Source organism: Dromiciops gliroides, chromosome 1 (assembly GCF_019393635.1).
Source record: "Dromiciops gliroides isolate mDroGli1 chromosome 1, mDroGli1.pri, whole genome shotgun sequence".
NCBI lineage: Eukaryota > Metazoa > Chordata > Mammalia > Microbiotheria > Microbiotheriidae > Dromiciops > Dromiciops gliroides.
In genome coordinates, this window is record NC_057861.1 from 263,310,015 (window position 1) to 263,333,534 (window position 23,520).

At 36.5% G+C, this 23,520-nt stretch overlaps 1 protein-coding gene across 1 annotated transcript in view; it reads left to right on the top strand.

The window, feature by feature from the left end:
• RP1 (RP1 axonemal microtubule associated) overlaps positions 1-23,520 on the top strand; it is a 715,393-nt gene that overhangs the window by 400,980 nt on the left and 290,893 nt on the right. The window contains exons 28-31 of the mRNA XM_043976222.1: positions 477-631; positions 2,972-3,050; positions 9,288-9,369; positions 15,913-15,968. Of these exons, the coding sequence (XP_043832157.1) occupies positions 477-631; positions 2,972-3,050; positions 9,288-9,369; positions 15,913-15,968 (372 nt within the window). The remainder of the gene's footprint in view (positions 1-476; positions 632-2,971; positions 3,051-9,287; positions 9,370-15,912; positions 15,969-23,520) is intronic.

A 23,520-nucleotide genomic window follows, 5' to 3' on the forward strand; every position in this document is an offset into this window, starting at 1 on the left:
TCCTCTTTCCCTTTCTCTCTTTCTCTCTCTCTCTCTCTCTCTCTCTCTCTCTCTCTCTCTCTCTCTCTCTCTCTCTCTCTCTCTCGAGGGCTATTAAAAATCCCCATTATTGGAATAGTAATCTCCATGAAGTAGCAGCATGAGTGACCAGCTGTGATTAGAACAGCCAAACTTCAGGGGGAAAAATTGCCACTTTCATCTAATTAAGAGAGAGAATTTTTTAATATAACTCCCTCTAATAACTGGAAAAGTATAGTGGTTATTGAGAGAGAGCATAATTGCTAGCAATAATTATTTTGAAGCAGGAGTTCCAGGAACATCTGAGAAATTCTGAATTGGGTTAAAACCAAAAAAAAAAATTGGGTCCAGGGACCTTGAAGCACCTAACAGACAGGAAAGTGAAAGAATTTTAAAGTGGATTTAAAAGGAGGAAGAAGTAGAAATGAATGAAATAATGTATACTTTTGACATTTTAGTGGTGGCTTATGAGATTCATGTCTACACTGGTTCAAAGCTAGGAGCTGAAACAGACTCTAATGTATTAATCAACCTTATTGGAACCAGAGGAGATTCTGGGAAACGAAGGCTTCATCAATCTAAGAATAACCAGGTCAAGTTTCAGCAAGGACAGGTAAAAAAAAAATGCTTTCCTACCACAATCTTGACACTTCTTCCCTCTCCCATATGCCTATTTTCCACATACATTACCGGATAGATGTGATCTATCCCACCTTCCCAATGTTCAACTCATATATCACTTATTGTCCAGACAGTTCATTGAAGAATTCTCACCTTTGTCTTGTAATTATTTTTTCATAGTATTTGCCTCTGGATTAGAAATAGAAAGAAGTGAATTCTAGACCTAGTTGTACGTGTGGAAAGCTGTGTGGCAATGAGACCCATTATTTTGTGGTTCTGTTGTCAAAAATGTTTACTAAGTGACTTCTATGTGCTGCTCTCACATGCCTGTAATGCACAGCCTTTACACCTCTGCCATGTAAAATCTGTGGCTTCCTTAGTTCAGGCATCATTATCTACAACCTTTCTTAATAACTCCAATCACTGGTGCCCTCCCTCCCTAACTACCTTATATTTATATGCATTCAATCTACAAGGAAAAACAACAACACTGAGACAGAGTTCCAAGCCAATAGAACTTTATTCAAAGGTCCATGGTCCTCTCTAATGAAGGGGACCTCAGATCTTCTTCATGATGTGAGATGCCTCCTTGTCCCCAAAGCCTTATTTTTATGTGACTTGATACCCAGACACTCAGAAGAGACAAAGTAAAATGCAATTTTATTGGTTGATAGACCCTTATTTTGAACCCATGGAAGGGTCAGAAATGATGCATAAGCATGTGTGGTCACAAGGTGGGCAAAGCAAGGGTCTTCTCTGGTGACAGAGTGGTCATGAGATGGTCACCTGCTCATGTTGGGAAAGAGCGGGTAGTCTGGAGGTAAAAAATAGGTTGGAAACTTTCCATATTACGACTAAGCTTGATCATAAATTAAACACTCAATAAGGTGGAGATCCTTTAGTCGGGATTCCTGTCATTAGGAAACTGAACTTCATAACAGGTTAATGAATAGTGTGGACTTATAGCTTGTAGTTTAAAGTCTGGGGCCTATTATAGGAAAGAATCTATTTAAACTTATCTAATTATTCCTCTATCTATGATATGTAAAATATGTCCATTATTGCATGGAATTTCTATATTTATGTTAATTGACTAAACTGATAATGTATATTACTAGATGAGGATATCACTAATAACTGCTAATAATCATTACCCCTATGGAATAGTTATACTGAACTGATTAATACTGATCAGAGCAAAATAGGGGTCTAATTAAAATAATCTTTGTCTCATATATAAACATATGTAATACACACCATATCTAATATATATATATATATATATATATATACACACACACACACACACACATATATATACATATTATATCTATAATATCCACCAATACAATATTTATTGATGAGGGAGATGATATGGCCAGAGCACCATTTTAGGAAAATCACTTTAGCAGCTAAGGAGGGGATGAATGGGAATAAGAAATAATGATACAGGAAGGCCAGTTAGAAGGTGGTAGCTATGTGAGAGGAGAGAAAGGCTAAGTACAAGAGTTATTATGATGGTGGAAACAACAATACTTGGTAACAGTTCAGACATGTGGTGTGGTTGAAGGTGAGAACTTGAGTACGAAGGCAAAATTGAGAGCATAGGGGCCACTGACATCCTCAATAGTTATAAGAATGTTCGGAAGAGGGGAGGGTTTTGCTAGCAAGAGAATGAGTTCTGTTTTGAACGTGCTTAATTTGAAATGCTTATTGGACATGATATTCACAGTGACCAAAAGGCAGTTGTTGATGTGGGACTGGACCTTAAGAAAGAGAATAAGACTGGATATATAGACCTAAGAATCAGTGGTAGAGAAATAATGAACTCAAGGGAACTGATAAGAACACCGTGCGAGGCAGAATAAATGAAAAAGAGAAGCTGCCCCAGCACAGTTTTAATGATTAGTACCTAGTGTTAGGGGTTGTATAACCTGGATGAAGATCTAGCAAAGGATACTGAGAAGGGACTATCAGCTGTATAGAAGCACCAGAGAAAAAGAGCAGTATCCAAACCTAGAAAGGAGAAAGATTAGAAAAATTAGTCCCAAAGAGGTTAAGAAAGTAACCCAAGGGTATAAGTGAAAGAGCCAGCATCAGCACGCAGCGATGGGAAAGCATATTCACCATTCCAAAAATATCCTTCTCACCAGTTTGACTGTAGGCTATCTAGTTGTTAACCCTTTCCAGACAACTTATTTGAAGAAGGATTCTATTTACATTAATGTTTGTCCAGAGAAAATAATGAGTTGACACACATACATAGCACTTTAAGGTTTCTGAAGCATTTTACACACACGATATATCTTCACCTTATTCTTTCATTGCCTAGGTGGACATCTTTGTCATTAGGGCTGTATCTCTTGGAGAACTGAAGAAACTTCTGATTAGTCATGATGGGACTGGTCCAGGTAAGAGGCAGCATTCGGATGAGAATGTTTATTTTTGTAAACTGTTCAATTCAGTGGAAAAGTTAGAATATTGTGATGATGAAAGGCAAAATAGCAGGGCCCACATGACCAGTGATAGGAAAATCCCTTTTATCTCAATTAAATATATGCATATAAGAAGTAAAGCTAATGCTAATAAAGAATTCAACATTAAGCATTTGAAGTAGGGTAGTTACATGAAAGACATGGCTGGAAATCAGAAAACCAGGACTTAAGTGACTTTGGGCAAATCCCTTAACCTCCTTTTATTTCAGTTTTCTCAAATGTAAACTAGAAGCAATGATACTTTGACTACATATTTTTCATGGTTCTACGAGAATCAGATGGGAGAATGGGATTATAGGATCATAGATACAGAGGTAGAAGGGATCTGAGAGGCAATCTAACCCATTCCTCTTATTAATAGATGAGGAAACAGACCAAGAAAACTTAAGTTAACCTGCCTAACATCATAATGTACATAAAGTGCCTTGTGACTACAAAACACTCTATAAACATGAATTATTATGACCCGGTAACATTGCTACATACTATTGCCAAGAAAATTTTTTAAGTTGTCAACAAATTGTTTCCAGGCATAGGAGACTTTATTATGACCATTAATACCATTACTACCTCTATGACTAATTATAGCTTGCATTTATATAGTAGATTATGGTTTACAAGGCAGTTTAAGTATATTAGCTCATCTGATCCTCACAAGAGCTGTTGCAAATATTATTATCCTAATTTTATCAATGAGGGAACTGAAACTCAGGGACATTACCTGATTTTGCTGAGAGTTATGCAGACAGGAAGGCACAGAGATGAACTTGGACCAAATCTTTTAATTCTAAATTCAGTGTCTTTTTATTATATCACATGGACTTCATAAGAATAAGATAACTTTGGGTAAAAAGAAAAGCAAACTACTTAAATGAGATAAAGTAACATTAAAATAGCATTTAAGGGGCAGCTAGGTGGCACAGTGGATAAAGCACCGGCCCTGGATTCAGGAGTACCTGAGTTCAAATCCGGCCTCAGACACTTGACACTTACTAGCTGTGTGAACATGGGCAAGTCATTTAACCCCAATTGCCCAGCAAAAAAAAAAAAAATAGCATTTAAAAGAATGTAGGTTTTTTTTTTAACAGAACAATTAAGATGAAAATAGAGAAAAGAGAAAGAAGCAGGGTAAGGAGAAAATAAGTAGCTTATAAAAGGAATCAAGGGTTGACTATTAGACAGACAGACAAAAATATGAGTTTGAACCAAGGGAAGCATCCATCCTCTGTGAAAGGTGACAATTCCGACTCAGTATTAGCTGGATTAAATATTTTGAATTGTTCTCAATAGTGAGGCTAAGTTGGCATTGATTTCTTGATGCTCTCTCAGTCACCTGTACAAAGCAATGGTACATGTAGCTAAAAGATGTGGGTAGAGTTAGGCAAAGAGCTGGCAGCCATGAAGCACTGTGAAGCTAACTGGACCACAGAAGTGGAATGTTCACAGGATAGTTATTAATCCTTGACCTACCCATGCACTTGTTTGATCATTCTGACATTTGCTCTCCAAGCTCTCTAACAAGGCATTTTAGAAGGCCTAAAAAAAAAAAAAAAGAAAAAGAAACAGAAAAAGAAAAAGAAAGAGCAACAACTGATGCAAGATTTAGAAAAAGCTACAGCAAATTTTAAGAGAAGATAGAAGGTTTTACATGGGTGTATAAATATAACTGAAGGCAAAGGTAAGGGGAAATTAGGTATCTGTTTTGTACATGTCTTAGGTCTATATATTTGTGCACATATTCTCTCCCTTCAATGAATGTAAAGTACCTAAGGGTGGAGACAGTTTCATTTTTTTCTCTGTATTCTAGCACACAGTGGGTGCTTTATAAATTACTTACCAATTGAATGATAAATTTAAAGGGATTGTAAGGGTAAACTATTGTTTTTAGTTTAATACTCTACCAGGATTTCTTTCTTTCTTTCTCTCTTTCTCTCTCTCTTTCTTTCTTTCTTTCTTTTTTTGGTGAGGCAATTGGGGTTAAGTGACTTGCCCAGGGTCACACAGCTTGTAAGTGTTAAGTGTCTGAGGCTGGATTTGAACTCAGGTACTCCTGAATCCAGGGTCGGTGCTCTATCCCCTGCAACACCTAGCTGCCCCCTCTACCAGGATTTCTAGGAGAGAGAAGAAATACTACAATAAGGGAATAATGGACTATTAGGATTTTGAATATACTTTTAAAAAGTAAATCATATAATCCCAAAGGATTAATGATAAAGTATACTATCTACCTCCAAAGAAAGAATTGATATTGATTGAACATAGACTGAAACATGCTATTTTTCAATCTTTTCTTTTTTTCTTTTATTCAAGTTTTCTTGTACAATTATATAAAGCATTACCATATTAGTCATTTTGTATGTGTAACACATCTGATTGCTTGTTGCCTTGGGCAGGGAGGAAAGGAAGGAGGGCAGGAAAAATTTGAAACTCAAAACTATAAATAAAAATGTTTATTATTAAAAAAGTGAAAAATAAGTCATAGATGGAATAAATAATTTAGATAGCTACATATAAGGAATTTTATTTCTAAACTATTAATTTTCTCAGGGAAGTTTTGGTCAGAGAAAAGTTATATAAGTATAGTATAGTGAAGGCTTTGGATGAGCTTTTCAAGATGTTTTAAAAAACATTTTAAAGGCAAAGACACTCTGGACATGTAAGTTAACTTCACAATACTAAACAGGATATTTAAGTTGAAAGAGAATAATTGAGAGACCAATAAACTATTTTTTTAATTTCCATTGATCTGTTTTTAAAAGGACCAACTATAAATGCTACATTCTAAATAGTAATACATCTGAAAGGCTTTCTAAGGAAAAGTTTGACTGCTCTAGAAGAGTCCTTACTGTTAATGTTTAATAACTTCTTTCAATGAGAAGAAAATGAAAGCTCAACTTCTACTTAAATTTAGCCATTGTTTTACAATTAATTTTTAATCAAAATCTAAAAAGGTTGGGATTACACTACTAGAAGATAACCTTATACCATGCTTAAAATGAGGACATGATGTGCATAGGTAAGTAAATCATAACATATAAATGCTCTTGCTTAGAAGGGCTAAAAATTCTACTCTTACCATAGTGAAGATATTAAGTTGTATTCACTTCCCAGGATTACTGCTGTTCAGTTGTTTTGGTCATGTCTGACTCTTCCTTGACACCATTTAGAGGTTATTTTTTCTTCTTCTTTTTTTAAGCAAAGATGCTGGAGTGGTTTGCCATTTCCTTCTCCAGTTCATTTTACAGATGAGGAAACTGAGGTAAACAGGATTAAGTGACTTGTCCTGGGTCAGACAGCTAGTGTCTAAGGCTGGATTTGAGCTCAGGTCTTCCTGACTCCAGATTTGGCATTCTATCTATTTCACCACCTAGCAAGATCCCACTGATAGTCAATTTTAGAACTATGACTCAAAGCCAGTCCTCTAGTTGACAAATGCAGTGACTTCACCCCCGCCTTGGCCCCCACTATGCCAAGATTGCTTTCTTCTCCTTCTTCTCCTTCTCCTCCTCCTCCTCTTCTTTTTTATTTGAGGGGCAATGAGGGTTAAGTGACTTGCCTAGGGTCACACAGCTAGTAAGTGTCAAGTGTCTTGAGGTTGGACTTGAACTCAAGTCCTCCTGAATCCAGGGCCAGTGCTTTATCCACTGCACTACCTAGCTGCCCCAGATTGCTTTCTTCTTAACAAAGATTTTCTAAACCAAGGGAATGAAAGTTTGGGCTGTGGGTAGGTGGGGGAAAAGAAGGTAATTTTTGAGCATAGCCCATTTTGGAAGAAGGTAAATTCAGTTGTGCTACCATAGTGGAAACTTGGGTTGAGCGACATCATGGCACCATGGGATAAGAACATGCTCAAAGGAAAAAAAAAGAAAAGAGCTATAGGAAAGGAAGGGAGATGGAACAGATTTATCTATTCAGTATTGTCAAGAGCCCTTGTGCATTAGGTATTTTATTATTTCTTCTTTCTTTTAAAAACTTCAGACAACTGTTACCCATTTTTTTATACATGTTGAATTAAGTAGTCTCCATGATAATTACTTCCTTATTTTGTAAAGGAGATACCTATGGAATCTCATTAATTTTTTTAGTCCATGAAGGAACTATGGATGAAATTTGATGATTACAACAAACAGTATATGAACATGGTGTGCTCCTGTGTTCTAGGAGATAGCCCTTAGAACCAGTGCTCTATTTACTGAGCTCCAGTGGTTTCAGTATAAAGTAGTAATAGAATTTGAATGGATTCTGATGAATTCTTAACAGCTGAAAATCCTTGCCTTTTACAGCCTTTTTTTGAAAGAAAACCCACCAACCAAATAAAAATCTTGATCATGTGCTGTTTGATAGGGAAAGAATAAGTGATGTGTAGTGATAAGCTATTTACATTTCTTTTCCCTGAAAATAAGTTGTGGTTCAATTCTTTCCATTCTTTTCCACCTCAAGCATCCCACCCATTTGATGAAACCCTACTTATACTAGCAATCCACTGAGATCTAAAGAGCATTATTCACCTTTCAAATTCCCATGCAAACTCATTACAGAGAGGCTGTGCCTTTATTTTATCTTCAGGTCATTTAAAATTGGAAATAGGACTTCCAGGAGTAATTTCATTTTAAAGAAGTTCCATTTGAAAAGTGAAATAAATTTGCAGAACATGAAATTCTTCAAAAAAGTATTAAAAAAAAAAGCCCCTGTATTCAGTCTCAAGTATTACTTTCATGCACTAAAGAGTACTTCTCTGGAGCCCTGATGTCCAAGAAAAGTTAATACAATTTTATGGAGGAGCAGAGGGACAGAGAAAAATCCGGCTCAAGATTATAGAAAAGTATTGGCCATCGTTTAAATAAGGTGGAATATGATACTGTAGGAAAAGCACTGACATTAAAATCAAAGGATCTGGGTTCAAATTGCAACTCATCTACATTCTGTTTATATGACCTTAGGCAAGTAATTTCTTTCAGACTCAGTTTATTTATATATAAAATCATAAGGCTGACCAGTTCTAAGTTCTGTGATAAAGGGAAGAATAGAGTAGTGGATAGAATGTGGCATTTGGGATCTAGAGACACAAGTTTAAACTCTGCTCAGATGCCTAATATATATGTCTGATGATGGGCAAATCACTTAGCCTCTCAGAGCCCCAGTTCCCTCATGTATAACATGAAATTTGTGTTTGGACTACCTACCTTACTGGGTTATGGTGTGGAAAGCCTTTTGAAAACCATAAGGGACTTCATAAGTAATTTCTAAGATCTCTTCCTTTTAGGGGGACGAGGAGAAAGGATCAGGCGTGTAATTTTATATTCATAGAGCAGATGTGTCAAACATGCTGAATGCTGGGCAATATTCCCAGAACTGGATTAGAATGTAATCGGGAAATATTTAACAAAATCAATAAAATATAATTGACTATGTTACAATTGATTGTAATATAATCTATTGTAATAAATTATTATAGATTGAAATAGTTAACAAAATCAATGAAAAAACTCAATAGATACTAAGCCCCTTGAGGGCAGGGACTGTCTTTTGCTTCCCCCCCCCCATATTTATTGTGTTTAGCACAATGCTTGGCACATAGTAGACATTTAACAAATCTTTATTTAGTTGAACATAAATAAATGTTAATATGTAGCTTTGTAAATCAATATGATGCCTGCAGGGATCCTTGTTAATAGTTTATTAGCCTCCATTTCTACTTGAGTTTGATACCACTGATAGAGAAAGCTCTTTGAGGAGCTTAGAGCAATGAAAGGTTCAATGATTGCCCAAGATTATACAACCAGCCTGTGTCAAAGATGGTGTCTGAATCCCCATCTTTTCCTGTACTATGCTGTCTCTTAAGGTTATTTATGGCTTTAAATTTTCGGATTCTCTGGATCTTGAGTACTTTTCCATGAGCAGTACCTGCTCATGCTTTAGTTTTTCTTTTGGTATGATTTGAAATGTGTATATCACTTATCCTACTAAACATCTTAGCATATTTCATCAATTAACTTTTGTTAATTAGTTTTATAATGGAAATTTTATAATGGAAAATACAGATTTTATAGAGGAAGTTGCAATGTGGAGGTTGGTATATCTCTTGATAAAGACTTCAAAAGTGGAGTTATTTTTCAAAAAGTAGAGTTATTCTCCTTTGTCAATTTAACCCAGGCAATGGATGGTTTCTTGAGAAGATCATTATTAAATTTAATGAGGAAGAAGGGGATCAAGAGGTTCTGTTTCCATGTGACAGGTATGTAATTCCTTAATAAATTTTTAACACAATTTTCACTATTTTCTAGGCATTGTCATTATCCCAAGGTCTTGTCTCTGTGCCCGGATTCCAGGATAATATTTTCGATATCTTTGTCTTCCCTTTCTACATTTTGTTATTGACTAAATCTGGCTACTTCAACTACCATAAATCTTTTTTTGGGGGGGGGAGGGGAGCGAGAATGAGGGTTAAGTGACTTGTCCAGGATCACACAGCTATGGAGTGTCAAGTTTTTGAAATTAGATTTGAACTCAAGTCCTCCTGAATCCAGGGCTGGTGCTTTATCCACTGTAGTTTCTTGTCTTCCAAATCTATTTTCCAGACCTTCATTACCTTTTGTGAATTACTTTAACCTTTCCTCCTGGTCTCTCTCCACTCCAAATTGTACTGCATTGTTATGTGGTCTAAGTATTATTATCCTCATTTTATAGATTAAAAAAAAACAAAAACAAACTGAAACTGGGAGAGTTTATGCGTCTTGCCCAAGGCCAAACAGTCAGTTGAAGGCAGATCTAGGATCACATTTAGGTCTTCTGAATCAAAGGCTAGATGTCCAGTTCACTAGGCAAAGTTGCCACCCACTGCTAAACTAATCAGACCTTGCTACCCATCACAATCAGAGAGCAATTCCCTTTATTCCTACAGATAAGGTTCTACAAAAGAGCTCCTAACTTTCCAGTCTAGGCTTAATTGAAATGCTAACCTACAGTCTGGGCAGCAAAGTGGATATAGCCCTAGGCCTGGAGTCAGGAAGACGGGAATCAGCCTCAGACACTTATCAGTTGTGTTACTTAACCTTTATATTTGCTTCAGTTTCCTTACTTGTAAAGTGGAGATGATAATAATAACACCTACTTCCAAGGGTTGCTGTGAGGATCAAATGAAGTAATATTTGTAAAGAACTTAACACAGTTCCTGGCACACAGTAGGCCCTTAATAATTAATGCTTGTTCCCTTCCATGACTTTCCCCCTACATTTCCCTTGAAGACAGCCTTTACTCTTTTCCTTTGTCCAATTAGTCCCAAATGTGTGGGAATGCTTTCTACTCCCCCATCAGCCAGAAGGCAGCCCTCTTTTCCTTAAAATAACAGTTTTAAGTCTAGCTTCTCCAGGCAACTTTTCTACTGAATAGTTCTGTGCTGTATAGCACACTATCAAATGCATCCCATAAGAGGCAGAGGATTGTGGAGGAAAGAGCAATGCACTGAAGTTAGGAGAGCGGGGTTCTCTTAACAGTTTGGTCATTAAGAACTTGTTAATTAATTAACCACCCTTCAGTTCATTTTCCTCAGGTGATAATCATACCTGTCTCCTGCTTCTGACGCCATCTTTCTTCATCTTCATCACCATCTACTTAATTTTGCTCTCCTCCACTTCTGTCTCAACCTCTCTCTGTCTCTTGCCTTTTTTCCTCCTTTCCCCTGGACTATGTGAGAATCTTGTAGAGAGGTACAGCTTTTCTTTCCAGAAGTCAGTTTTTGTTCACTACTGATATGATGGTGTAGTGGAAAGAACACTGAATTTGGAGTCAGAACACTTGATTTTCAATTGTAGCTTTGCTACTCACTCCTTGTACAATTCTGTAGAAGACATTAAATTTCTGCGGCTAAGAATTTTCTCCTTTATAGAATGAAGGTTTCCAACTAGAGACCTCTAAAGCTCCTTTCTGCCTTAAATTCTACAATTCCAAATCCCCTTTGCAAATCCTTCACCCATGCATATTTGTATTGTCTGTATGTTTGTGAGCTTCTGTGTATGGACCATGTCTATTTCAAACTTAATTTCTCCAAATTCATTTCACAATGTTGCACGTTGTCTCACTTGAGAAATACTTATTGATAAGCAGGTAAATTTTGCATCACCACTGTCTTATTTACTTTTTATTAACAAGTACTTTTTATTCCTCTGTGAGTCAGAACCATAGATAGATCAACAGATGATATTCATTTGTGACTAATTCATATAGACGTTACATCCCACGGTCTTATTTCTTTTCTTTTTTTTTTTTTTTGTGAGGCAATTGGGGTTAAGTGACTTGCCCAGGGTCACACAGCTAGTAAGTGTTAAGTGTCTGAGGCCAGATTTGAACTCAGGTACTCCTGACTCCAGGGCTGGTGCTCTATCCACTGCGCCACCTAGCTGCCCCGGTCTTATTTCTTAATATTGCACAATACTTTGAGCCTCTACTGTGTGGAGGGTACTTGGGCCTTTGTGTATCTATTTGAGAGTACTTATACCTTAGGGTTATATAGGGTATTAGGGAGGATTAGTATCTCTGGATATGAGGGCTTGCTAAGCCCTTTTAAGGGCTGTTCATCTACTTTTTGAGTCTTCACCCAACTGTCACCTGTGGCTCCAAGAAATTATAGAATGGGCAGTGGCCACACCCCATTAAAACCATCTTGGCAGATGGGCTGAACCAGGTTGAGAACAATTTAGGGGTCTTAAACCCTTCAGTGAGCTAGGGCGATGTCTATCCCAAACATGTGAAGAGTTCCTTCAGCAGAATAGGCAGATGAGAACAATTTTTTCCAATGACCATGAAGGTGGCTGAAGCAGGTGCTTAGAGTGCTTAAAACTTCATTGATCATTGAAGACACCAAGATCATCCAATGTATCCCAGGCCATCATTGGTCATCTTGACTTTTGTCTTGCCATTGGACTTTGATGATTCTGGAAGAGAGAGTGAGGCTGATGACTTTGTGCAACTCTGCCTTCCTTATGTCCAATTCATGCATGGGTCAAGACATCACCCTGTGATATTATTGGTTCTCTTGAATCAAAGGACAAACAATAACAACTCATCTTATTTGTTTAAATATTTAAAATCTCTAAGATGTATAATTATCACAATATATATATTTTTTGTTTTTGTTTTTGTTTTGTTTTTGTTTTTGCGGGGCAATGGGGGTTAAGTGACTTGCCCAGGGTCACACGGCTTGTAAGTGTCAAGTGTCTAAGGCTGGATTTGAATTGTAACGATTGGAATGACGCCACCTGCTGCAGACTTACTGTAGAAGAGTTCCACCCATGAAGTGAAGGTCTTGGAGGGCAAGACCAGGAGTCTTTTCTTTGGCATCAGGAAGTGACATTGGGTAGTGGGAGGAAGAAGGAAGAGAGTAGTGCTCGGTCTGGCTCTCTTTCCTTTGGACTCTGGTGGAGAGCGGAGCTAGAAATGTGCTCTCCCTTTAATAGATAGGAATCTAGGCCTTTCTCTCTCTTTACCAAATTCTTATTCTCCTTAATAAATGCTTAAAAGACTAACTCTTGCTAAAGCTTATAATTTATTGGCGACCACTCATTAGATATTTTAGACAGTTTAGCTAGAATTTTAGCCCTTCACAGAACTCAGGTCCTCCTGAATCCAGGGCTGGTGCTCTATCCACTGTGCCACCTAGCTGCCCCCCCAATATATTATTTTGGGTTTTTTGGGGGTTTTTTGCGGGGCAATTGGGGTTAAGTGACTTGCCCAGGGTCACACGGCTAGTAAGTGTCAAGTGTCTAAGGCTGGATTTGAACTCAGGTCCTCCTGAATCCAGGGCCAGTGCTCTATCCACTGCGCCATCTAGCTGCCCCTCACAATATATTTTTAAAGAAAAAATTTTTAGTTTTAAAGATTTGTAGAAAAAAATGCCATATTCCTAGTTGAGTTAAAGAATTTGCCTTAGATACTGAAATATTTGCCACCAAGCATAGAGAGATTTAGAAATATCCAGATATTTAAAATATTTTTTAATGTTATATTTTCTAATTACATTAAAAGCAATTTTAACATTTTTAAAATTTTAAGTTCAAAGTACACTCCTTCCCTCTCCCTGCTCTTTAAGAAGACAAGTAATTTTATTTACATATGCAATCATACAAAACATATTTCTATATCATTCATTTTGTGAAAGGAAACACAGACAAAAAACCTCTAAGAAAATTAAAGTAAAAATAAATATGCTTCGATCTATATTCAGACTCCATCAGTTCTTTGGGGGTGGATAAGTTTTCATCATCAGTCCTTTGGAATTATCCTATATCATTGTATTGCTTAGAATAGCTAAGTCATTTAGTGTTGAACATTATACATTATTGCTGTTACAATTTACAATGTATTTCTGGTTTTGCTCACTTCACTTTTTATTTGAGGCAAACAATAACTGGGTTAAGAAGCATCTACTTAGATGAAAATTGCTTTAACAGGCAATGAAGATCTATGAAATTCAAGAAAGTCTCCCATGATTTTGAAAGTACTTACCTTTAATGAAATCTTTAAAAAAATTCTATAAAGCATCTTTTTACTCCATCCAAAAATAAGTTGGTCGAATCCCCAGTTGCCAATGTCTTCCTCTCTAGAAATTATTTTGTATATGTTTTGTATTTATTTTAAATTACATGTTATTTCCTACTAATGGAATGTAAACTCCCTGAAGACAGGAACTATTTTGTTTTTGTCTATATATTCCCAGAACCAAATATGCCTGGAACATAGCAGGTGCTTTAAAAAATTATTTAGTGGATGAATAAATGAAAATTTTAATGATTTGATTTGATATTGGTTGTTTAGAAAAGTAAGGCAATGGGGCAGCCAGATGGCACAGTGGTTAAGATGCCTGCCCTGGATTCAGGAGTACCTGAGTTCAAATCCAGCCTCAGGCACTTGACACTTACTAGCTGTGTGACCCTGGGCAAGTCGCTTAACCCCCATTGCCTGCAAAAAAAAAAAGAAAAGAAAAGAAAAAAGAAAAGTAAGGCAATGATTTTCATCAATATCACTTGATTTTATAAAATCTTCCTAAGAAAGCTATACTTAAATAAAGCAGTGAATTCTCTAAAGAACTGACTTAACAACTGGACTTTGTTAAATAGAAAAATAAGCTTTTCTTCTCTAGCAGTAAAATTTATAGAGGAGGGTGATTTTTGACATTTGCTCCATTTAATAGTTTCTGTGATTTTTGAACTAAAGGCTTCTTTTAATTAAAATAAATGGAGTTTCTGAAGACCTTGAATTCAAAATTGAGTCAACATTTTTATTATAACAATCTGTTAACACACTGGTGGTTTTCATACTTGATTTCTTAATTCTTAGTATGAAAATGTCTCTCCATAACGAAAATTAAAAAAAAAATCACCTTATGGCCTTTCTGTACTTAGCTAAGCTGGTAATCTGCTAGCAGATATAGTTTATCATCTAGGCTATAATCAAAGCTGTTTTATCTGAGTAGAGCCTTCTGGAGACTAGAAAAGTCTTTAGAAACAGGCTCATCTCTACCCCCATAGTGAAGCACCAGGCTTATGTTGTAAAACTGTATCAATTTATGGTTTACAAAGCACTTTACTCAGAACTCTGGGGCAGCTAAATGGATAAAGCACTGGCCCTGAAGTTGGGTGGACTTGAGTTAAAATCTCACCTCAGACATTTACTAGCTATATGACCCTGGACAAGTCACTTAACCCCAATTGCCTTAAATATCCAGGGCCATCACCAATTGTCCTGATACCTATCTTGCCACTGGACCCAGATGACCCTGTAGGAGAGAGTGAGGCTGGTGGCTTTGCACAGCTCTCCCTTAGTTAAATCCAATTTGATGAAAGTCATGATATCACCTCCTGATGTCATGGTACTTTTTGAGAACGAAGGACAAACAAAACAATTCACAACTCTGTGAAGAAGGTAGTATAAGTACTATTGTTTCTGTTTTATAGATAGTAAGAAAGATTCACAGAATTTAATCACCTTGTACATGATGTCATAGGTGGGAAGTGGTAGAGACAGAACTAAAAACTCAGTCTTTGTTTCTTTTTACATTTCTTCTTTTGAGAGAGCATAGAATGATGACACAACCAAAGTTGCCCCTATAGACAGGAAACTCAAGAGAGAAAGTATGAATTTGTGTAAGTTTCTTTATGTTTTTAATCATGCTTCAGGGCATTTTTAGCAAAGCTCATATTTTGGACTAGCCAGTCTAACACCCTAATGTGCTTTTACTAGAGAGTTCTCTATTACTTTTTGGATAAAGATTGAGCTAAAACACTTAATTATTCTTTTTTGTTTGTTTCTGGTTTGTTTGTTTTTTTTTGGTGGGGTGATGAGGGTTAAGTGACTTGCCCAGGGTCACAACAGCTAGTGTCAAATGTCTGAGGCTGGATTTGAACTCAGGTCCTCTTGAATTCAGGGCCAGTGCTTTATCCACTTTACCACCTAGCTGCCCTTAATTATTCTTTTTTTTTTTTTATGAGGCAATTGGGGTTAAGTGACTTGCCAAGGGTCGCACAGCTAGTATCAGGTGTCTGAGGTCGGATTTGAACTCAGGTCCTCCTGAATCCAAGGCCGGTGCTTTATCGACTGCACCACCTAGCTGCCCCCCCCCCTTAATTATTCTTAATAATGATTTGGTAGGACTTTAATTCTTAAGAGTTTTTTTTTAGTTCTGTCTACAATAGAGCTTAAAATATTTTCCTTATTTCATTTTCCATTCATAGAAATACATTTTAATCATTTTGTCACATTAACTGGTTTAACCTTGTCCACACAGATGGCTGGATGAGTACCAAGATGATGGGAAGACTGAGAGGGAACTGCTTGCAAAAAGTAAGTAGAGTGAATAGAAGTCAACAGACATGTAACTTCTTTAAAAGGCAAATTGGTTCTGCAGCTACAATCTTATTTTTCAAAGGCAATCAATCTTAAGGCAATGCTGTGTTTTACCCTATCTGATTCTCAAGGAAAGATCTTGGACAAAGGGTCAGTTTGTTCTGGACAAATTAATTTCCTTTCAGAATTTCAGTTGTTGGATAGGCTGTATCATTTATGAATCTGACCACAAATTCATCTATTAATTTATAAAATGCATTTATTTTTGTTTTTTCAACATATATGGCTTATCAGCAAACTGTTATCAAAATGTTCCTATTCAAGTTGGGAACAGACTAGTCAATATACATAACCTTTATTGGCTAGGAGTGTGAAGAGGAAACCTGGAGAAAAAGCGAGCCTGAAAACCAAAAAGACCTGACTATGATTCTTGCCCTTTGACACACATTAAATGTCTTGCCTAAATCGCTTAGGCAAGTCATTCCTCGACGTCTTCAGGCAATTCTCAAAGATTAAAAATTGACAATTACATTCTAACACTTGTTAGAATATAATCCCTATTAAAGTAGGTGTTCATTTTATTTATATTTTCCAGAGCCTACCTCAGTGACTGGCACAAAGGAAGTGTTTAATAAAGATTTGCTGGTTGATTGTCAAATTTCTGATCTGCATTGGTAGAGGGAATTTCCATATGGGGAAATTCTCTTCCCTGAGAAAAATCACAGGCACTGACACCCTCTTCATTCTTCTCCACTCCTCCCACCCCCAAGAAGAAGGTTTTTGTTCCTTCTCTGCTCAAAAATCTAGTGTCTCCTTATTGTTCTCTATGCTGGGTTTGAACTCCTTTGTCCCGCATTCAGCACTCTCTACAATCCGGTGTTATGCTAGCTTTACAGTCTTATCTAATATCACTATCTTCTACAAATGCTACATGCTATCCAAGTTGATTTAATGTCTCCTTGCACAGACATTTCCCACCTCTGGAAAGTACCTGGACTTTTTCTACCTCAGCACCTTTGCTTATGCTGATCCCTATAACTCAATCAATGAATTGCTCATTGAACATATATTTATAAAGAACCCACATATTCCAGGAACTATACCAGACATTAGGGAAACAAAGAAAATAGGAAGAGTCCCTGCTCTCAAAAAGCTTAAATACTGCTGGATGAAATAACATGCACAATTTTTTTTTTTTTTTTAGTGAGGCAATTGGGGTTAAGTGACTTGCCCAGGGTCACACAGCTAGTAAGTGTTAAGTGTCTGAGGCCGGATTTGAACTCAGGTACTCCTGATTCCAGGGCCTGCGCTTTATCCACTGCACCACCTAGCTGTCCCATAACATGCACAAATTAAGGGCAAAATGTCAAGCACTTTATTTGTGAAAGACATCATGTTAGGGACTGCAGAAATGTACAAAGGAGAGATCCAGAAAAAAAAAAAAACACTCTGGGAAGTTTTCAAGAGGAGAAAAATAATTTGTAGCTGGGACACTTTCACAAAGGAAATGATATACCTAAGCTAAGTCTTGAAGGAAGAGAAGTATTTCAACAAGCACAGGTAAGGAAGAAATACAATCCAGGAAAAAATGCCTGGAACTAGAAGAAGGTTGGATAAGCAAAGGAATGGCTAGATCATGGTCCAATAGGCTAGACCATATGGTGTTTTAATGGGAAACAAAGCTGGAAAACTAAGTTGGAACCAGATTTAGAAATCTTCAATCCCAGGACAGTCGGGAAATGTCATCTAAAATCTATGTGTTTTTGGTCATCCTGCCCCTAAGAAAATTAATTCAGTCAGGGAGAACTGGAAATTTCACTTCTGGAGGTAAAATCTAAATTATGGATAGTATCACTCAAAATAGAGAAAGGGCAAATCCATTAAATATGCCTCATGTTGACTAGAGAAAGGAAAAGAAAAAAGAGAGAGAAACTCTAGTACATACAAAGCAGAAGAGTTTTCAAAGAAGAAAGCAGGAAAGAAGGAAAGTGTTGTTTTCATTTGTGGAGTATAAACTGGATTCAGAAGAATTAATATTGCAAGAACTAACAGGATATAATTCTTTTTTTTTTTTTTTTGTGGGGCAATGGGGGTTAAGTGACTTGCCCAGGGTCACAGAGCTAGTAAGTGTCAAGTGTCTGAGGCCAGATTTGAACTGAGGTACTCCTGAATCCAGGGCCGGTGCTTTATCCACTGCGCCACCTAGCCGCCCCAGGATATAATTCTTTAGAAATTCTGACAAGGTAGTAAATATATGACAGTAAAGTCATTATTACATGCTTTTTTATTTTCAGTATGATATCCAGTTCTTCAAAAATAATCCCTGTGTTTTTACCTTTTAAGTCTGAAATAAGGAATAGAATGGAATTAACAATTCATTTAACTTATTTAGGGAATCAGTTATTTGAATTAGTCAGGCATGATGCTAATTGAGGTGATAACATTAATACCTTGAATTTGTAGTGCTTTAAGGTTTTTGAAGCACTTGACAAATATTAACCCATTCTCTCAATAATCCTAGAAGGTAGGTGCTGTTATTACTTCCATTTTCCAAATGAAGAAACTGAGGCAGTCAGAAGCTGAATGACTTACCCCGGGTGTTATACAGCTACTAAGTGTCCATACCGTCTAGTTATAAGTAGCTAAATTTACCACAATGGTCTGATTATAAGTCTAAGTCAAAATTTGACTTAGATGAAACCTGAGGAGCCCAATAATGATGCTCTTATAATGTGAACTAACAATAAAGAGAACAAAATCAAGATCAGAAATGTTAAAAATAAACTATTTTATTTCAGTTGAATGAAGTTAAATGAAAACTTTGCATGGAAATATATGTATATCTATATATGCATACATATATATTTTATATAGTGACCCCATATAATTATTTTGCAAAATGCATGTACATATGTCTGTGTATATTTCTTTTCCAAGAGTACTCAAGATAGAGCCATAGCATATATTAGAGTTTGTCTTATATTCTGTGTAACAAAGGCTATATTAGAATTCAACACATTTAATGATTACATCCCATGTGTCAGGCTCTGGCAAAGTCAACACAAATATGAAGTCACTTGAGAATCACCATGGTGAATTGTATAGTAAGTTGGAGACAGAAAGACAAGGGTTCAAGTTGTACCCACCGCTGACACATACTGACTATGTGATCCCAGGAAAATCACTTAACCTCTTAGCACATCAGGAAAAACTCTTAAGACTGTTTGTTGAAGGACATATGTCAATTGTATCAGGGGAAAGAATTCCTCATCAGAAGTTACTTATATTGATAAAATCAAGGGCATTATCTTAATAAAACAAAAAGAATTTCAAAAGGAAGAGAATATGAACAATTAGGGTTCTTAGGATGCTGAGGGTACGCCTATAAGAGGTGGTACTTGACTTAAGACATTGGAAGCTAAGGATTCCAAGAGGCAAGGGTGAGAAGGGGATGTATTCTAGGCACGTGTGACAGCTTTTATAAAGGAACAGAGATGACAGATGACAAGTCATGTTTGAACATCAGTTAGTAATCCAGTTTGGCTGAAATACAGAGTATTTAAGGGAAACAATATGAAATATGCCTGGAGAGGTGGGTGAGGGCCAGATTCTAGGGAACTCTAAATGCCAAACATTAAATGACAAAAGAGAACTTTGTATTTTAGTCTAGAGGAAATGAGATTTAGATCTTCTGAGTGGACAAGTGATGTAGTCAGATATGTGTTTTAAAAATATTAATTTGGCAGCAGTGTGAAGGATGGGTTGGAGAGACCATACTCTCTTTTTTTTTTTTTTTTTAGGCAATGGGGGTTAAGTGACTTGCCCAGGGTCACACAGCTAGTAAGTGTCAAGTGTCTGAGGCCGGATTTGAACTCAGGTACTCCTGAATCCAGGGCCGGTGCTTTAACCACTGCGCCATCTAGCTGCCCCGAGACCATACTCTTTTATGTCCAGAAGCAGGGAGATCAATTAGGAGAATCTCACAATAATATAAATGAAGAGTTATAAGAGCCTAAATGAATTGTGATTAATAATGTGATGAAAAGGTGATCAATAATTGCTTTTTGACTGATCTTATAAAAGGCTTTAACATATATTATCTAATATGTTCCTCAGTTAAAACGAACAAATATGCACCAGATGTGGGAGTGTCTTATTCCCACATTATAGTTGTGAAACTAAGAGTCAGGGGAATTTATAGGGACATGTCTAAGGAAATATACCTAAAGTGGTTGGGCTATTTGCCTAGATAATCCCAAAATATCCAGCAATACAAATGTATAGGTAAAGATAGGGCAGTGTTCAAGAGTAACAGTTTAATTAATCGGAAGGATTAATTGTAACTTCATGGAGCATCTTTCTTTGTTGAGCTGATCCAGTACTTTTATTGGTAAAAAGTGGCAGTTCTCAGAAAATATTATCTACCACAGTTAGGGAGAAATCTGCAGTTTTTTGTGCTGATAATCCCCTTGAACAGTTAAATTTTAATTTACTTCCAGTAACAAAGAAACATCCACAGGTGGTCCTCCTTTTCAAATTGATGTTAGTGAAAGAAGGAGACTCATTATGATTCCAAGAGGCAGTGAGAGTCAGTGTGCTGAGCATTGGACCAGAAGTTCAGAAGATTGAATATTAATCTTGATTCTAGCAGCAACTTAGCCAGTGACAGTGGGCACATAATAATGGCATCCTCAGACCTCTGTTTCCTTGTCTGAAAAATGAGGAAGAACATATCCAACCAATTTCCACATGTCTTTTATGTGAAATAAGTAGCAGCAGCACTGATCATTGAATCCTAATAATGTTCAATCTAATTATCAATTAATATATATATGGGGGAGTGGGAAAGGATCACAAATCCATCAGTTATCATTTGTAAGTCTTATCTGAAACTCTACTTACTTGTCTTGAGAAATTACATTTAATTGGGTATTTTGGGAACTCCTCAAGATACTTAAAAAACTCATTCTTTGTTTCTTTAAAAATTTCTTTTTCATTCTTTGTTTCTTTACAATTACCTTTATAATTCTGTTCTTACCCTAGTGAGATATTCTTTTGGAAAAAAGGGGGGATTTGAGACATGTTTTCTTTAGGCTAATGTCAGTTTTTGATAGATAGGAAAAGCTTCTGCAGGAAGCCATATTTAGGTGAAAATAGATTTTAAAGAGACAGCAGTTATCAACCTTATGTCAGAGTGCATCCAGGCTTCCTTGGAGTATTCTGAAATTAAAAATTATTTTTGGAAGCTGAGTATAACCTTTTGCTTGATTCAATTAAATTAGAGGTGATAAAAGTGCAAATATCAACTCATTGTAGTTGAATTCAATGAGTATGCATTAAAATACTTACTATGTGCCAGGAACTATACTAAGGTACTGTGGTAATAAAGACTGAGAAAATACCTTCCCCTTCCTCCACCCCCAAAAGCAACATAGAGTGTTTACCTTTTTCATAATTCTTTTGAGGGAATACAGTAAGCAATCTGTTATTTTAATTTGAGCAAGGAGTTAATTTTAGTGAAAGATTAACTATGGGGAACAGATAGGGGTCACACAGGATGTTGTCTGTGGCATTGGCACAATAATCTGTAGTCATTCAATAAGAGGAGACTGGCTCAGCCCTATTGTTGGATATCCTATGGGATCTGAAATACTTTCCTCATTTGTGGTAGTCATCTAAGATACTGGGGCTGCAGGAGGCAAGAAGAAGGGAATGACTGTCCTAGATGAAGATAACCACATTTCTTGTTGGGTAGACAAGACTTAGAGGAAATCCAGAGGAGAAAACAAGTTTAATTACCTGAAATTGAGAAGCCTTTGCATGACAAGATCAACAGCTAGAATACTTATTGATGGGGAAAATGCTTTTGCATCAAATGTCTCTGACAGAGATCTATTATCCAAGATATGTACGGAATGAAAACAAATCTTTAAGGCCAAGATCCTTTGTCAGTAGTTAGGTGTTCAAAGGAAATGAATAGTGCTCCAGGTTTGCTCCAATTCGTTAGCAATGAGAGAAATGGAAATTAAAACAACTCTGAGGTTTCACCTCTTTCCAAACAAATCTTTCAAAACATAGAAATGGTCCATGTGGGAAAGACTACACAAATATAGGCAAGTTGGTGTCATATTTGAGGAGGTGTGAGCTGATCCAACAACTGTGAAAAACAATTTGGAATTATGCTTACAAAGTTTTGACATCTCCATCCCTTTTGATCCTGAGATTCCACTCCTTACCATGTATGGTAAGGGTATATTGTTGGGTAGATATGGACAAATTAGTAGTGTTATAAAGATTCAGCTATTTAGGTGTGTGGGAAGGAAATATAGGGCCAGTTTTTTTAAGTACTTGTGTTTATATAATTTGAAGTACAAAAATTCAAATTTTTTAGGAACTCCCAACAAATATTTTGTTTCAAAAGTGATAGTGGTTGCAATATTTTAATTAGAAAAGAAACATTATTTGGGAAACAGTGCTATTTAGTCTTGGAGAATCCTTTTCCCTCTTAATGTGAATGTAAAGTTTAAAAAGCTTCTGAGTTCTTTAATTCCTTTTATAGATTTCAGGAGTGTTATTTAAGGACAGTGATAACCAAACAGTTTCCACCAAGGACTCCTTTGGGCCTTCTAATTAAATTCTATGGACTCTTTACCATTTCCATTTCCATATCCAGATTCCCTTACTGTTCTGCCCCATGGTTTTAACTTCATGCTAACACAATATCTTTCTATCTCTAACATAATTTCAGTTAACTATCATCCGTCACTTTTCATCTCAAAATACAGGTTCATAGGACCAGGAACTGGGAGGGAACTAAGACATCATCAAGGCCAACTATTCCATTTTACGAATGAGGAAACTGAGGTCCAAAGATGTTAAATGACTCATTCATGGTTCCAAAAGTATCCTTTGACAGGGTTATGATTTAAACCAAGGTCCTCCAACACTAATTCCACTGGTCTTTTTACTGCATTGCTTCCTCTGATGTGTACATCAATGTAGGAGTTTCTTTGTTATATAATGGAAACTTCTAAGATAATAAAAACAGATGTTTAATTTGTGCTGTTCAGTGATTAGTACTTCTATGCTGGGTTATTCCAAGTTAGGGTTTCAAATATTTCATACAAGTGAATCCTCTTTCACAATCTCAAAGACATGTACTATCTGATAGCAATAATAATGACTTCCATTTCCTAGGAATAGGAAATGCTGAGATATTCAACAACTTGCTTAAAGTCACCTGCTAAAGTTTAGGCCTTCTTATTTCTAGCCACAGCTGCATCCTTTTAAAAGAATGAGGAGGAACATTTTCCTATCTTTTCATATTCACCAAATGCGGGCTGTCAGGGTCTCCATATGAATATATCTATAGCAGAATTTTTTCACTCATGCCTTCTATGTAGGATTACTTTATTATTTTTTAAAAGATTCTTTTTTGGTGTGGGGTTAGGGCAATGAGGGTTAAGTGGCTTGCCCAGGGTCACACAGCTAGTAGGTATCAAGTGTCTGAGGCCAGCTTTGAACTCAGGTCCTTCTGAGTTCTGGGCTG